The sequence below is a fragment of the Aplidium turbinatum genome, chromosome 3 (assembly GCF_918807975.1).
Source record: "Aplidium turbinatum chromosome 3, kaAplTurb1.1, whole genome shotgun sequence".
NCBI lineage: Eukaryota > Metazoa > Chordata > Ascidiacea > Aplousobranchia > Polyclinidae > Aplidium > Aplidium turbinatum.
The window spans coordinates 32,872,309-32,888,809 of NC_137474.1; the positions used below are offsets into that span (position 1 = coordinate 32,872,309).

At 34.2% G+C, this 16,501-nt stretch overlaps 1 protein-coding gene across 1 annotated transcript; it reads left to right on the forward strand.

Annotated features, from left to right (window-relative positions):
* The first annotated feature begins 1,877 nt into the window (after nucleotides 1-1,877).
* LOC145766993 (uncharacterized) lies at nucleotides 1,878-14,346 on the forward strand. Its single transcript, XM_082578719.1, has 14 exons — nucleotides 1,878-1,928; nucleotides 4,210-4,426; nucleotides 6,146-6,312; nucleotides 6,733-7,053; nucleotides 7,230-7,328; nucleotides 7,536-7,623; nucleotides 7,955-8,010; nucleotides 8,168-8,259; nucleotides 9,525-9,558; nucleotides 9,792-9,927; nucleotides 10,101-10,331; nucleotides 10,462-10,596; nucleotides 11,515-11,658; nucleotides 12,255-14,346. Exons 2-14 carry the CDS (start codon nucleotides 4,381-4,383, stop codon nucleotides 12,638-12,640), a joined length of 1,935 nt encoding a protein of 644 aa, XP_082434845.1. The 5' UTR covers nucleotides 1,878-1,928; nucleotides 4,210-4,380; the 3' UTR covers nucleotides 12,641-14,346.
* Nucleotides 14,347-16,501: the final 2,155 nt, after the last annotated feature.

Below are 16,501 nucleotides of genomic sequence, written 5' to 3' on the forward strand. Positions count from 1 at the left end.
TCACGGACTCAACGTGGAGTTCACGGAGTTTTTAAAGGTTTTTTTTACCGTATAGTTTAAGGAAGCGAAGTTAAGAAGTTAAATATGTTCAGCAAAGCGAAAAGTTTTGAGCGATGATTATTTCAATGCCTGAATTAAACTCTTTTACTCAATGTCGTAAGTTTTTAATAATAATCAGTGTGATAAAAATGATCATTTAGCTTATATGAGTAGGCCTATAAATAGCATCACAAATAGCCTATTGATGTCACCTATCTTATGCCTTCAAATTACTATATGGTGACTTTTAAATAAGCTTGATGCATTCAAAATACGCCTTGTCTTTTCTCTTTTGAACACATACGGTACTTTTTGCTTTTCTTTATATTCTAACGTATTTTTTTTACTGGACAATGAAGAGCTGTGTGTTCAAATAATGTCAGCATCGGTGTGCAAAACAAAACAAAGGTTTACAAAGTAATGAACACTAAACAGGTGTACAAAGTACTAAACGCACTGAACAAGCTATTCACTGCATCTTAAAAAATAATTCTTTTCAATTCGACAATCAACATTACTTGCAAATTAACGGCACTGCCATGGGAACTAAAATGGCTCCAAAATATGCAAACTGCTTCATGGCTAATTTGGAACAACAACTTTTAGGACTTTTTATTAATCAACCCTTCAAATATTTCAGATGTATTAATGACATCTTCATGATATGGACAGATGGAAAAGAAGTTTAACCAATTTTATTCAAACTTCAAACAATTTCATCCCACCATTAAATTCACATATGAATCTTCTCATGCAAAAATTAACTTTCTTGACACCACAGTACACATACTTAATAACAAAATTCAAACTGAACTCTACAGTAAACCAACCGATGCACATCTTTACCACTCCCTATTCCCTTGCCATACGCATTCGTCGAATTTGTTCTAATTATAAATTTTCAAACTTTCACCTCGCATTTCTCAAGATGTATTTGGTAAACAGAGGTTACAGTGAAAAGACCACCAATCGCGCTATTTATCGTGTAAAAAACATGGACCGAATGTCTTTATTATCTTACAAACACAAATCTTCTTTAAATAATGAGTGCTCAATCCCTTTTGTAACTAACTACAATCCTCACCTACCCAAAATCAAATCAACTTTTGTTAAATTTAATTATATCTTGAAAAACAATTCTGTTCTAAACTCAATTTTCAAAAATCTTCCAATAATTTCTTATCGACGATGTCCCACTTTCCGGGACATCTTGATGACTTCGAAACTGAAACCTCTTCTCAACACAACACAACCAAATGGATTTTATCACTGTAATAGAAAAAACTGCTGCACTTGCAAATATTCAATCACTACAAACTCCTTCAACAATTCCAATAACACAAAAGTATTTTCAACTTTTCAACACATCACTTGTAATTCAGAAAATGTTGTTTATTTAATATCTTGTTCGAAATGTTACAAACAATACATAGGTGAAACCGGCCGTAAATTAAAAACAAGGATATCAGAACATATACTAAGTATCGAAAAGAAAAAAGTCGATTACACCGTTGCTGCTTATTTTAACCAACCTGACCACAACATTCACAATTTTCAAGTCTTTGGTATCGACAAGTTATGCAAGACAACAACCTACAGAAAAGAAAAAGAATCGTGGTGGATTAATATCCTCAACACCACTGAACCATTCGGTTTAAATAAGAAAGATTGAGTACACTTTTATTCAGCGTACTTCCTGCTTACTTTTTGTTGCTTTCCCCCTCCTTGCGATTTTTTAATTAAATAAAACTTTTATTCGCTATAATTCACTTTATGACGTCATTATTCTAATGCATTTTTATGTTATCTTTTTACGTTGCTAAGTTGTTACAGTAGAAGGAAGGTTGGTATCACAACATTTAATTTGTTAGCAGAAAGCTTCAAGTCAGGTTAGAATTATTTTAAACCTAGACTTTGTTTACATTTAATTTAGATTATCATTTATTAATGGTTCAAACGTTTCCTTTTTGAAGTGTTACTCTGTACTTTTATAATTTTTTACAATTCTTTTAATGCTTTTTATTTGTGCTTTTCTAGAGTAGGCGTAGGCTACTGATGAAGCCGCCTTTACGGCGGCGAAAGCTCTACTAATAAAATATTTGTAGTTACCAAACCTGGTTGCTTTTTTACTGATTTACAAAGTACGGTACCACTGTAAAAGATATTAAATTGAAATTAAAGTTAGGCGTATGCTTTTTAATTCTAATAACTTATTTATTTGAAAGATCATAGATCAATAGAAATTTGAAGGAAAAGTTTTACCACTAAGTTTTCTGGAACTTTGAATATGAAGCATTGGATTATCTTACATACTTTTTCAAGCAGGAATATACTCAAGGTCTTAGCCTGAGCTAAACAATCTCTTGCTCTGTCTTAAAAATGTGCTTGTAAAGTGACGTTTAGTCCAAATTACCCTTTTTGAGATATTTCTGTACTGCTCTAGCACGATTTTGCAAAGCATGACCAATAATAGGTGGTCATAGTAGTCACTCTCATTGGATCGTTCGAGTGTTGTGCGTGTTATGGGTTGGCTAAGATTGTAGTTAAATTGTTTTGCATGTCCAGTCGTCCTTTCATTTCCTTGCAGGGTTGGGAGAAGTAGGAATTTAAGCATTGTTAAAGTAAGGAGAAAAAAAAGTTTTTTTCAACTTGCAAAGATAGTGATTTAGCATAAATATTGATTTATTTAGGCACAAAAGGACTTGTTGCAATTATTTATTTCCATCTTTTCTTGTTACTAGAGAAAAAGCGTTGGAAGGTAGGAAAGCTCTCTTTTCTGTGTATTAGCTGAAGCATCATTGCAACATGCAAGTAGTCAAACAGTGCCACCTAAATCTCGTTTAACGTTAGGCTACATTTATCAGCTATTGTAACAAGTTTAATTTGTTCATTTCGACCAAGTTCCAGTCCACAAATGTATGTTTTTAAAAAGTGGACAAATTTTTTGATTTTTTTTGTGAGCATAGCCTATATGCGTACCAGTAATCTTTTGTGAAGTCACAAAAGCTATTGAGGTTTATATTATTTTGTATGAATGAATGTTTTAAAAATAGGATAAAACAACTTCTTTCTTAAACCTTTTTGTAATGACAGTGAGATGTATTAGCTAAATATTTTAAATCATATCTTTTAGCAGATTGTACAGTAAATTGAAGATATAATTCTTATTGTCTTTTTGTCATCTACATTTCTTCAATACAGTATCTCTTGATGAAATTTTGTGCATGTTATTTCAAAAATTAATCAACAAATAGTAACATTGCATTTAGAATACTCTACCAGCAAATACTTTGTTAAATAGGAAGAGAATATTTACTAAAAAAAATACATATTTAAAAGCTTTAATTAAGCTACTGTTTTGTGTGTGCTGAATCCATAATTATTAGTTTTGGTAAGGTATTTCAAAAACTTCTTGTTGAACGTTGACTGGATTCTCTAAATATTGTCAGTAGACTCCCCCAATAAGTAATAATCTTGAAAATTGTTACAATCAATTAATTATGTTTTTTTTTTCAATCCAGCCAATAAATCGAAGTTACTGATCATTGCTGGCATACGTAAGCATAGGGTTAAACTTTTCATTTTTTGATTGCTTCATACAAACTAGAAATTTCAAAAACACCGACGTTATGTGACGAAATAAATGGACTCTAGATTAACGAGGTGTGACTGTCGTCACAAAATGAGGGAAGTTTCCATTCAGTTGCAAGGGAATGTCTCAATCACGTCAGATCCTATACGTGTCCTGTAGACATTGCAATGACGTATTGGGTGCTAAGAGGCGGTTTTAAGTTTTGAAATTATTAGCCCACAAATTTATTTGCCAGAACTCTGAGTTTGTTAGCTACCATTTTGGCAGGGAGATGCTTAGTGTAAGCATAAGAGCAAGAGTAATCTACTTTACTTTATTTACTAACAAGTATTAAAAAATGTTGTTTTCATTTTCTTGCTAGACATTCAGTAAGATGGTGGTGAAACATTTAAAATTAAGATGTTTTATTGGAAATATTAAACTTCAATCTAAACATAAATGCGCCACACTATGTGACAAATTGTGATAACTTATCATGCGTTTTTTTAAGTAATCATATAACACTTCAAGTTGTGATTTGAACTGTTATACTGTAAATGCAAAACAGTTAAATATGTTTGTAAAAAAATTTTGTTCAGATTTTAATTGCAACGCATTACTTTGATGGTTACTGTAGAGCATCCTAATTAAAAAAGGGATTATTTGCCATCGCTTTCATAATCAAAGAGATCTGACTTCTTTGAACGCTTGCACAATCGAAAACAAATTTTGCGACAAAGAACAAACCCAGTCTCCGCACAACATTGAAGATGTCGTCTGCCAACAGCAATAATTCCAACGGAAAATTCATTTTTGGTAAGAAGCAATTTTTCGTAATAAATAACTCATGCATGTCTATTTATCTCCACAGGACTAATGATTTAAAACTGAGGGTGACGTTCTTCGTATTCTAAAATATGTTGCTAAATGCACTTTAAAATTTAATAAAAGGAAACTTTTAATATAAACAATATAACGGAGGGCAACGTCTATGGATTGGACACAATATTTACCACGGGAATTTGCTGGAAGGTGTTATCGAAAGTTGTATGGAATTTAGTAGACTAATAGGTAGAAAAAAATATGGAAATTGTGGCATTGTGGCTTAACGGTTGGGATATTTCGAAATCTAATTCCTTGGAATGATCACACGCGTTTTTGTTACAACAAGGTTTGCATTAACAGGAAGTCAAAAACTTTACCATGTGATGTTGGCTAAATACGTTCATTAAATCACGTTCGATAAAATGAGGCAATAAACTGACAATCTTGCAACGTTGAAGCAATACGTTTTCAACGCAGCTTCGATAATACGTGACCGAATATTTTCGCAAAATTTAGTTTTGCTAAGTTTTTAAATTAATATTTGAGCTAGTTTCAAGCGTATGCTACAAGCAAATCTGCTAATTCACTTCCACATTCGCTTAACAATTGAAAATTGTTTGCGACAAGAAACCAACGCACTGCATTTGTTGTTTTTGGTCAGGACTTTCATACCATGCCAGGGTATTGATATTTTAGTTGTTGTTTTTGAATGGTGTAAAATATTTGGAGAAACATTTGGAAATTGACTAAAAGACTCTGCAAAACTGGGCTTTTCAATGAACACTTTTCAGCCACTGTTAAGAATAACCAATAACAAAAGCTGTAGCTATAAAATTCATCATTACTATTCCAAATGTGGCTAATTTGCCAATTTTAGTCAATTTCTACCACTGATAGGGCACTAATTTCTGATTACGCTACTGTTTGAAATAACGTCAAATGTCAATTACGGTACATAAGCAGATAAATCTTTAGGCACATAAAGGTCATGGATGCTCAATAGAAAATATAGAACGCAATTGACATTATCGTATCCTTTAACAATTTACTTTTTCGAAAATACGTTTTGGGCAACTAAATGTGAGGGTAATAATGTACTCCGTTGCGCCTCTATATGGCTGCATTGACACTGACTGCTTTGTAAAGCGCTGAGGAGCAACGCATTCTGCGATGGATACTACAGTATATAAAAACAAGCGTTATTATCAAATTCTAAAAAACCTAAGCAAATTTGTTTTTATTTTTACATCACCAGCTAGCAATTTAAGGTTTCAGTTTTCCTTCAATAAAGTTTCACGTGATTGTGAAATTTTTCCGTTCTATCTAGTGGATTTAAAGTTTCACCATCTCCTTTCCTGTTTATTTTTTGTAACCTCATGCACGTGATGATTGAACACGTCAAAGCATATTTTAGAGATAATTAAGGAAGAAACAAATAGTCCTTTACCAGGAATTTAAGTCAGGACGAAATAATCCAAGACTTTTAAGGTTTTGTTTGAGGATTCGCTTCTCACAGTCGAGAGAATAAAATTAATTTGGTAATGTTTACGGATGTACAATTATTATTTTTTCTCTGTAAATTTGCATACAAGTCCATAAATTAAGTAAATTCGTTTAGCAATTGAATTAGCCTATTTATGTTTCAAAGACTGTGAAAAGTTTAAGTAAACCAATTGATGTTATAAAAACATTGTGTCTCTCCCACTTTAGATAGAGGATATCAATCTAAGCTGGATCAAGCCTTTCTAGAAAAAAGAAAAAATGACATCGATTTGAGCAACAGACAACATCTCATGCAAAATTACTTGGCCACTGTTCAACGCGTCATTGGTGCTTCAGTTTCCAGCAGACAAGACGATCTAAAAGAACAATCTTTTGTAAGAACCTCACCAATTGACGTTTTTATCACTTTCATTATCTAACTTTATGTTGTTGTTTTTTTGTTTTTTTTTAACAAAAAATATATAAAAGTGTTCTTTATAAAAAAAGATTTAGATATCTAGTGGGCCTACAATAATCGAGTCATTGAACCGTACAACAAAAAGTTTTTAATAAATTAATGATTGAAAGTAAGTTACTGCATCTACTTAAATCCGCATCTGCATCTGTTACGCAAATACATTTTTGGTATGGTGTACAGTATTGCAAATTTCTATTTGATTTTATTCAATAACAGCATCAAAAAAAAATTTGGTGCAAAATGTAAGGAGTTTGAACTTAGGATGTTGGTAACGTATAGCATACTTTTGTAATTGAGAAAAAAGAAAAAAGAGAAACTTTTAACACTGGTTTTACAGTTTGGAAAATCATATTTGCCTGGTTGTAACGGCACGGGAAGAAACATCATCGAAGCACAAAACCAAGAAGTTTCTCGTTCACCAAAGCATCAAAACCCATCTGTTTCTGCTGATATTCTTTCTCCTGTCCTCGGCCAACAGTTGCCTCTTTTCAACACAAATATCCGTACACCGAGCAACTTGAACAGCAACAACAATTCTCTATCTGCTCAATCATACAATATGCTTTTGCAACAGAAAATTATTCAAGCATTTATTTCAAGCGCAAACTTAGAGAAGATTCTTCCCATGACCTCACCAAACTTGCATCAATATCAAGAGGTAAGTGATGAACATCAAAGTTTTATGAAAATGGATTTTGGTTTTTATAGACAAATAACTATAGCCTACGCTAGGTTATTCGGCAATTACTCCTGTGTTACATACTGTATGTCATATTTGTTATAATCACATAGGCTATATGCACGACTTAAATGTACATGTATATTATTGTCCAGGCAATGCTATCAATGGGTTCTGCTCAGGAAAAATGTCCTAATTCTCCGAAAGTCATTCCAAGGACCCCACATAATTCATTTGAAGATTACCAAGATTTGGTAAGAAAAAATGTAGTAATTGATTTGAGTCTATAATACAGTAGAAATAAGAAGTAGCCTATTGCAATAACAAAACAAGTGTCAAAAATTGTAATAGAAAGAAACATACAGTAATGAAATTGTATGGCTTCCATTCAAACATGAAATAATTTTAAAGGTTATTTACGAAATTGTTCACTCAATTTGATCATGCTACTGCTTTTCTAGATAGAAGATTCTGATGAGAACAGTCCATTAGATTTGTCGCCAAAAGGAAAAGCTTCGCCCAATGGCAAACAAGAATCTAGTTTTTCAGGTGAATTATTATCGTTCCTTTCCATTGTTCAAAGCTGTGAAAGACTTGAATATATAGTGAAGTTTGGTTGCTCTAAATATTAGTTTTACTACTATGCAACAGTACAACAATTCGTAAGCGCTTGAACTTCATCCATTTCTCCCGAGGCATCGTAGTTCTGCTTCGGGTGGAGCTTTTGGTAACGCAGGAAAGACTGTGAACTGATTTGGTTCCACAACTTATTGTCATTCTTCTTTCCAATTATACAAATCTACTGTATGCTAAGTGGACAGTATATACCAATTAAAGTGGCCTATTTTATAAATTAAATACTGTCTTGTTGCTGTTTCAGTTCCTAGTCCATTTTCTTCCGTGGCCAATCAATTCAATCCAGACATTTTTCATCAGGTAAAAAAAAATTTTGCCATGTATTTTTTGCCATATATATTCAGATTTATAAAACCTTCATCTTGTAACTTTTGTTTGTGTAGATGTAGAGAAAGTCACAATAGCAAATAGCAAACACATTTTATTTTGTTGATAATTATATTTTAAAATTTTACAGATGTTGCAGAGCCGTTCGACCACCAATGGTGGATTTTCAGGATTTATGAACCACATACCACAAACTAACAACCTAACCTTACCAAACACATTGTGAGTAAAATAATATTTATTTCGTCTATACGAGTCGTGCAATGTATGTTTTGTTTATTGTTTACCATACCCACCACACATTAACTTAATTCTCGCGGACATCGACTGCCACAACCGCATTTCTCACTCAGGCTTTCTTTTGCGTTGCTTATGGGATGACCGATATTGATGGTCATCACTGAAATTTCAAGTAAACGTTTGCTCAGTTTCGGATAAGAGCTGAAAAACTAAGTTAATTGTACAAAATTAGACAAAATGTTGAAAAAAACCTGAATGTTAAAAATAACCTCCCAAAAAAATAACCCAAGAATGGCACGACGAGTGCAAAAAACATCAGGCCACGTTATAAGACTTGATACGATTCAAGTTGATTGCTTTTAGTTCATATTATAACTACGTTGGCTGTACTTAAATCTAATAAACTGAAAAATATATAACATCAAAAGCACCCCAAACTATCAACCAAGGAATTCATGGTTTGCTTCAGCAATCTAAGTAAAAGTTTACGTAACTAAGAACCATAGAAGACATAACAGAATTAGGTACTCTGCTTCCGTGAAAACATTTTCTAACAGGTGTATATACACTATGCAGTGGTTGTTAATGTAGGCTAATATGTATTTTAAGCATTAACATCAGATTCCATTTCACTCATTCAGTTTTAGAAGACACTGTACCAAAAGAAGTAACATTGATAAAGCACCATCCCATAAAATCGTTTGTTTCAAACAAATTTAATAAAATTTTCTTTAGTTTTAAAAAATCCTACAAAACACTACTACATTCATTATTAATTAATTCAGTTAAATAAAACAAACCCTAAAATATAAAAAATACAGAAAACAAGAATTATACGCCCACCCATGGTCACGTTGTGTTGCCTGCATCATGCATTTTAGCAACGCATATAGCACTGATACTTTTAACTTTTTCGTTTTGATCGGGAATGACGTATATCCGTGTCATTGGCATTATGGAAAATATTTCCTCGTTACGTGTAAATTATGATCGTGACCAAGTCATGTGCTTTATTGTAGACTACCATGCAATGTAGCCTACGTTGCATGAAATGGTACACTGCATTGCAATACCGCACAACTACCACGAGCATATTTGTAGTTTAAGGTTTAATAAGAAATTCTGCCAACTAAAAGTTTTTTCGAAATTAAAAAACTCAATTAAAAAGTTGAAGTTTACAAATCGTAAAATAACTTGTTGTAAACAAAAATGCAGTAATAATACGAGCTTTATGATTGTTTTTCCAGGCTTTCTGAAATGGCCTATCTTAATCAAATAAAGGTAAGATTTTGTCATTTAAGCACGATTAATCTTACATAGTTAGCATCATGTTTGTTTTGAACACATTGCTGCTTTTTTAGTTTTGAAATTTGATTAGAAATTGTGTTTGTTCATATTTAAATTTGAACAACTGAACTCTGTGTTTTCATGTTTGTCTAATCGCCGGCATCAACGAAACCAGAACACAACTTAACATTCTTCTAAAGAATTTAGAAAACTCCTTTGTTTTTTAGAATCTAATAGCTGCTGGAATATATTCACCACAAGAAGGCGCTGGCCATCTGCAGTCTTTGCCAGTGAAATCACCCAAAGACAATCGAGAAAGAATGAGCGAGGCATTTTCTTATCTAGGCCACAACTCACCAACTGGTAATTACTGAAAAACTACAGTAGAGAAAATAGGTTTTAAGTGTGCTAATGGTGAACATCAGATTGCGCACCAAACATCTGCTCCTTTGCTAAAGTAAAGTTCACTGCAATTCTTAACATGGTGCCCCTTCACGTAAATTTTATATGTATTTTTACCTGAACGTATTTTTAAGGATCAGCAAAGCATCGTTTGTATGAGACAATAGCCAACAGACAAGGATCGCCATTTGCTGGAAGAGACATCGGTGATTTTATTGACGGCCAGCGAAAATCAAGGGGCGTAGGACCGGTGACTGTATCTTCAAGAATATCGAAGTCACCTGATGCGATGTATAAATGTGATATTTGCGACAAAAGCTTTCAAAAGCAAAGCTCACTCAAAAGACACACTTATGAGCATACTGGTGAGTCACATCAGGCAGAAACATGACATAATAAAATAATTTGTTAGTAGGCTACACGCGATAGTTTAGCCTCTATCTTCAAGGACAACTTGACAAATTAACCTCAAGCAATAATGTGGTTTTTCTTTAGGTAAACGTCCCCACCACTGTACAGATTGCGGAAAATCTTTTAAGCACAAGCATCATCTTATAGAACACCGACGATTGCATACCGGTGAAAAACCTTACGCTTGTGACAAATGTGGAAAACGATTTTCTCACTCAGGTAAATGAAGACAGCTATGGGTTGACATACTTACATAACTTATTATGTTTGTAAAACCCTTTTTATTTGAGCTGCGATATAGGCTAACTAAAATAATATGAAAAAGGTGATATTTTTACAAGCTAATAAACTATAATTCCATATAACATGAGTGATTGATAGATGAGATGTCAAACCAGTGGCGTAGCCAAGGGGGGGGTTTTGGGGGTTACAACCCCCCCCTTTGGCACGCGTGTGACGTCACGTTATTGAGAATAATACTTTCAGTCTAAAAAAAATTGCCTACTTTTAAACAAAATTGCATTAAAAGAGCAAGTTTTGCCAATACCAAACATTCAAACATCTCAGCCAGGAACTAGCAACAAGAAAACATAGAGACTTAGCTTTATTTCCGAAAAATGCCGAAGAAAACATGATCTTATCCTTTTGCTATGCCACCGGACAGCACCATTTTACAGGAATATTCGTACCCACATTTTTGTTGAAAATGCTCTCAGAATGCACCAAATTCAATGTAATTTTTCAAAATTTTCTGGGGGAGGCCCCCCAGACCCCCCGCCGCTGGGTGGTCAAAACCCCCCCTTTCAAAATTCCTGGCTACGCTACTGTGTCAAACAATAAGTAAATCTAAGAAATGAAATTGACGCTGATGTCTCTCAACCTCTGTTCTAGTTCCTCGTAGTTATTGAGGAGGAAAAGTTACGCAAAAGAGAGTTTGTTTCTATTTGAATGAGATACTGAAAAAACTTCTTTTACTGTGGCAAAAGCTTTATCAATAAATTATCCAAGTTTCTGAACCTGACGGATTTCATTTATTTATCTAGCCGGCGTTTGTGCTCGAATTTAGCAAAAATAAATGATTGAAAATGTTTCTGAAATTTTCCATGCATTGTAGTCCAACGGTTTCTCTTCCTTCAGGATCATACTCTCAGCACATGAACCACAGATATGCTCATTGCAAACCGGAGGACACCGCAATGCAAGAGCTGCAAAAGCAGATGAAGAAAAACGCTTCAATTGAAAACTCGTCTAATCTATCACATGCTAAAGCTAAAAAACGACGTAAGTAAAATAATTTCGTTAAAAAAGAGCAACTGGGAGAAGGCTATGCTATATTCTAAATCTATATGGTAGCCTAATCAAAGAGCAGTAACACAATTTTGTGTCAAAAGTAAGGATTTTTAAAATGAGAATATTGTTTATTTTTCTATTTTGTTGCCTGTGCGGCTAATCTTTAACGGATAAAATTCCAGAAATAGCCTTCCGGAAATAGCCTACAATAGCTTCCAGAAATAGCCTACGTTTGGTTGGTTTTGAATCGTTATCCTCGGACTGACAATTATTAGGTTATTCCTGATAGTTTCGCATACTTGTAAATGCTTTTGACAGAGGGCCGGTTACCGAAATTGACAGAGTGAAATTTTCCATTGTTGAAGTCTTGTTGTCAGGGAATTATTCCATCCATTAGGTGCCGCTGAATGGAGAGCAGTCCTTAGAATACGTTGCTAAAGCGCACACCCCGAGAATTGACCCAGCGCCGCTTGATCTTGAAGTTTCTTCGTTTACAAAGTCACACGCTAACCAACTAAGCGATCAGGGCGGACTGATTTAAAACTACTTTCCCTCTATTTCTACACGTAAAACTGGTATGTTTGCAGGTCTTTCGCCGTCACCTGATTCTCCTCCATTTAGCCGAACCAAAGCATCTGAATCAAATTTTTCACCACTGCAATCTCACCAACCCTCATTCTTGACAAGTCTCTTTTCAAAAGACCGAAATGATGGCAGTGACGATGCAGTTAGCTTATTTTATGAGCGGATGATGCAGCAAGCTCAGAAGAGCATTGAGCAGAATGCTGAAGCTGCTCGCAGACTATCTGCTCAAGACCAAGAAGCTCCCGAGAGTAAAAGGTTCAAGTCAGAGCCAATTGGAAGCGAAGAAGAAGAAACTGTTGATAACCGCCCAAGCAAGGTGCATGATGAAAACATCCCAACTACAGAGGGCAATAAAGAAAACGATGATGCTATGAACAGCCCAAAATAAGATTGTGCGCCTAGTAGGCCCGCGAAAGTCTTCCCTATAAATTCAGCTAGCAAATTGCTTCAACATCAGGACCAAGGACGTCACATATCCGACTCATCCAGACAAATCGGGCTAAAGTGTCCTATCAACGCATGTAGGCTCTCCTATGTTGTCATCACTATCAACATCGCGTATCTCATCAATGGCGAGGTCCTTGTATTATCAAGAAAATGTGAGAAACGGAAAAGCCATTAAATGGTTCAACATATTTCCTTAACATGTCCATTAAAAGACCAGTGTCTTTTTAAAAGTAAACAATTCTTGCTGCTTAACCCTGAACCACATCAAACTGACAAGTACCAAGTTGGTATTAAATTTATGTCGGTTTTATGAACAGCGAGGCACATTATTTTGTGCCAGCTGGCTTTGAGCTATGTACGTGACTGGAATACGTTGGAAAGCGAACCGAATTTGCTGGAACATATAAAGTTCTATTTCGACTCACGAAAGAGTGAATGGAAATTTCATTCAATTTTTGTTGTTTCTATTTATCTTGTTTTGCCAATATGCTACAGAATAACTTATATATTAATGTTTTTACATTTGAGCATGAGTACAATCGTTTATTTTACTTTTTGTATCTTTTTTTCTGTAAAGAAAACGCAACAAAAGGAAATAGAAATGACAATTTTCTAACGCTAACATAATTAAACTAAACACAATATTGCAATAGATTAAGTATCGGTTTTAGCAGCTTGATCGTTGCTTACTTTACAAGATTGTCTTTGGGTAGGTACCGCTTGATTTGCAGCTCTTCAAATACCAGATTTGAGCGCTGGTGCGGACAAACTTTTCACTGACGCTTATCATTTTCTTTGATAAAGCGAGGGTTTCGTGGCTCAGTCGAGGGTTATGCAATAGGTTGAGTTTTGCTGTTATTGCAAAGTAAACAATAAAGCATAACAGTGCAAGTATTCAAAGCTTTACCAACAACTTTTTTATGTTTTCTGTTCTGCCATCTCCTTAGTTCAGTCTTTGAATACAAATTTACTATCGTCAGGCGTCAGCTAGTAAGCATTTCCGTTTGTATATTTTTAGTATGAAGAAAAACTTTGACTGTAGCCTACCAAGGGCAATATGCTTTTTTATGTACTGTTTAAATTGTTCAATATTATTTTTATGTTTGAGAGATTTTTCAAGTTTTATAATAACGAGATTATTGTCATCTTCCACTATAATTTTGTTTTTCTCAAGTTTCATAGTTGTTTTAGATGGGAGATCACTGTATTTTAACAATAGAGTTTTTTTATTAGTTAAAGTTTTTCAATTCCATTGCGGATTTGTTAATTACAAGCAATGACATCATTAGTGATGACATCATTACACTGGGAATTACATCACGCATTTAATGTGAAATTTCTTTTTTGGTATTCAAATTATTTCTGCCCTCAAACAAATTGTAATTGAAAAATAAATGATAAGGTTTGCATAAAAAACAGTCACTCACACAATCTATCAGGAACAAGGACAGATGCTGCTCCAATAACTTATTTTAAGACAAGCAAGTAAATCTGTTTAATGGAAGTTCTCTTTATGTTGCGGCTTTCGTTTACACTTTACTCGTTTGTTGCACTACTGTATACTGTATAGACATGTGACTTGACCTTACAAATTTTATACGCTTGTTTTCCCTTGTGCAATATTTATCATGATATTAAATTTCATACAATGTTCTATATATCTTAATTCTCTAATCTAAAAGTAGTACAAAAATATTTTTTTTTAACAATGCCATTCAGCCGTTACCGAAATAAGTCGACAGGTTCGAGTTGCCTAGACTAGGGCACAGGTAATCTACTCGGTACAGTTGAATGTTTTTGCTTGCTAATAGATAAAAACTGTATCGAAAGACTTTGAGCCAGATTTAGCTAAAATTGCATTTTTGCTAAACTTGCTGAGGGGATACCTAGAAACATATTCGATCAAGCTTCTTAATAAAAAATTCAAGAACAAAACCTCTGTCCAAAGCAATAATATTGAAGCATTACAAAGGTAATTGGTAACTGGCAGTTATATGGTAAAGATAGATATTATTGAAAATGAAAATACACACAATAGAAATAAAATAGATAAGAAAATAAAATAGATATGCATATTTATATTGAAAATACGGAAACTAACAAAACATAAAAAAAAAAATTTTTGAGGCTGTTTTAAGCAGTCACTGCCTATTATGTACAGGTAGGCTACAATAGAAAATTATTATATCAGTTAACTTATCAGTCATGATGAGGATGTTTGTACAAGAAAGCACTGTGACACATGGTGATGATATTAGAAATAAAAAATACTATAACAAATAATCCTACAGTGTTTCTCCAACTTATTCCAAGGTCCCGTTCTGTCATCTGCCTGCAAATATTGTTGAAAAGTAAAAAAAATGTGACTAAATTGGATACCACAACATGCCGAAGTTGTTATTCAGCATACGTTATTGATACAAGAATAATGTAATTTGCATTAGTTAGCCTAGAACAGACAAAACAGAAGAAACGATCTGTTTAATCAAACTATTGATAACCTGTAAAGTTATTTTGCGCACGGCACAAAAATGAATTCAAACCTAAGTGCAAAAATCCTGATTCACACCCAATTTTGCAAAGTGGCATTTTCGAATCGTTGTAAATGAAACACTGAAACGCTAATCGGTTTATTAATTTATTTGTGAGCTTTCTTATTGAAGTCAAATTTGGTAGCTAAAGTCCAACTTGTTTTTCAGGCTTTTAGAATGTCTCTACCCCAGGGTTACTCAACTAATGTTAACAAAGGTCTGATTCGACAAATTGAATAATTTTAGCTATCCGATAAATAAGTTATTTCACACGCAACCACGAAAGTTAAACTATCTGTACCAAACAACATTTTAGGTAAACTGTAATTCGACTTGAATTTTTGAGGAAATGTTGGGGAATCCGGGGTTCGAAGCCCCCCAGCAACTAAGATAATCACAGTAACACTTGCTTCCTCCCAGTAGAAATCTATTTAAAAAAGCCCTGAAACGTGGCTACTGAGGTTATTCTACCAAAAACTCAAGGTCCACCATCTACACCCAGAAGGTCTGGATTCGGACCGCGATCCGCCAGTTGAGTAGCCCTGCTCTAGCCAATGCCTCAAAAAACGATCACAACAATAACCACGTTTAAAAATCTGCTATAAGTTCGGTAACGTTGAATTTTGCATTTTTTTTTGTGAAAAGTTTATTTTTAACGTTTTAATGTCCTTTCCTATTACAGTACAAGGTTTATTACACAAATGATGTGAATTAATTCTTAAAAAGCATATGAGGACGTTTGGTAATAATAATTGTGTTTTTATTTGCGCCCATTGCGATAACATACAGTACACTGCGATCACAGATGCGATACAACAGACGACAGGAAGCAGCGAAGTGACATATAGTCTTCGACTCAGCTGCTCTCCTTATTTTGGCTTGCCATTAAGTGTCTTTGCCGAGACATAGCCGCGTGCTCTGGAGCGGTGTCGAACCCACGTCCTTTCGAACGTCGCGCAGACGTTCTCATCACTCGGCTACGCAGCCAGGTTATCAGGCCTACAGTTTGTTATTCGGAAAGTGCTTGTGTAAAGCATCTTTTTTATTTACAATTTATCATCAGCATTTTTGTCGAGCCAGTTTTAACTACTGTATTTCAATGATATTGAATTTTTTTTTTTTTTTAATTTTTACCGAGTTTTTATCGAGTAGTCCAAAAACTTCGTGAATTTAGGGTGGTAAAAGGATAGACCTTCGACCCCAGAGGCTCACACGACGAAGATGCTTTCGAATTCAATAGGAATTTTTGATTCTTTTATTCGTACTTTTTC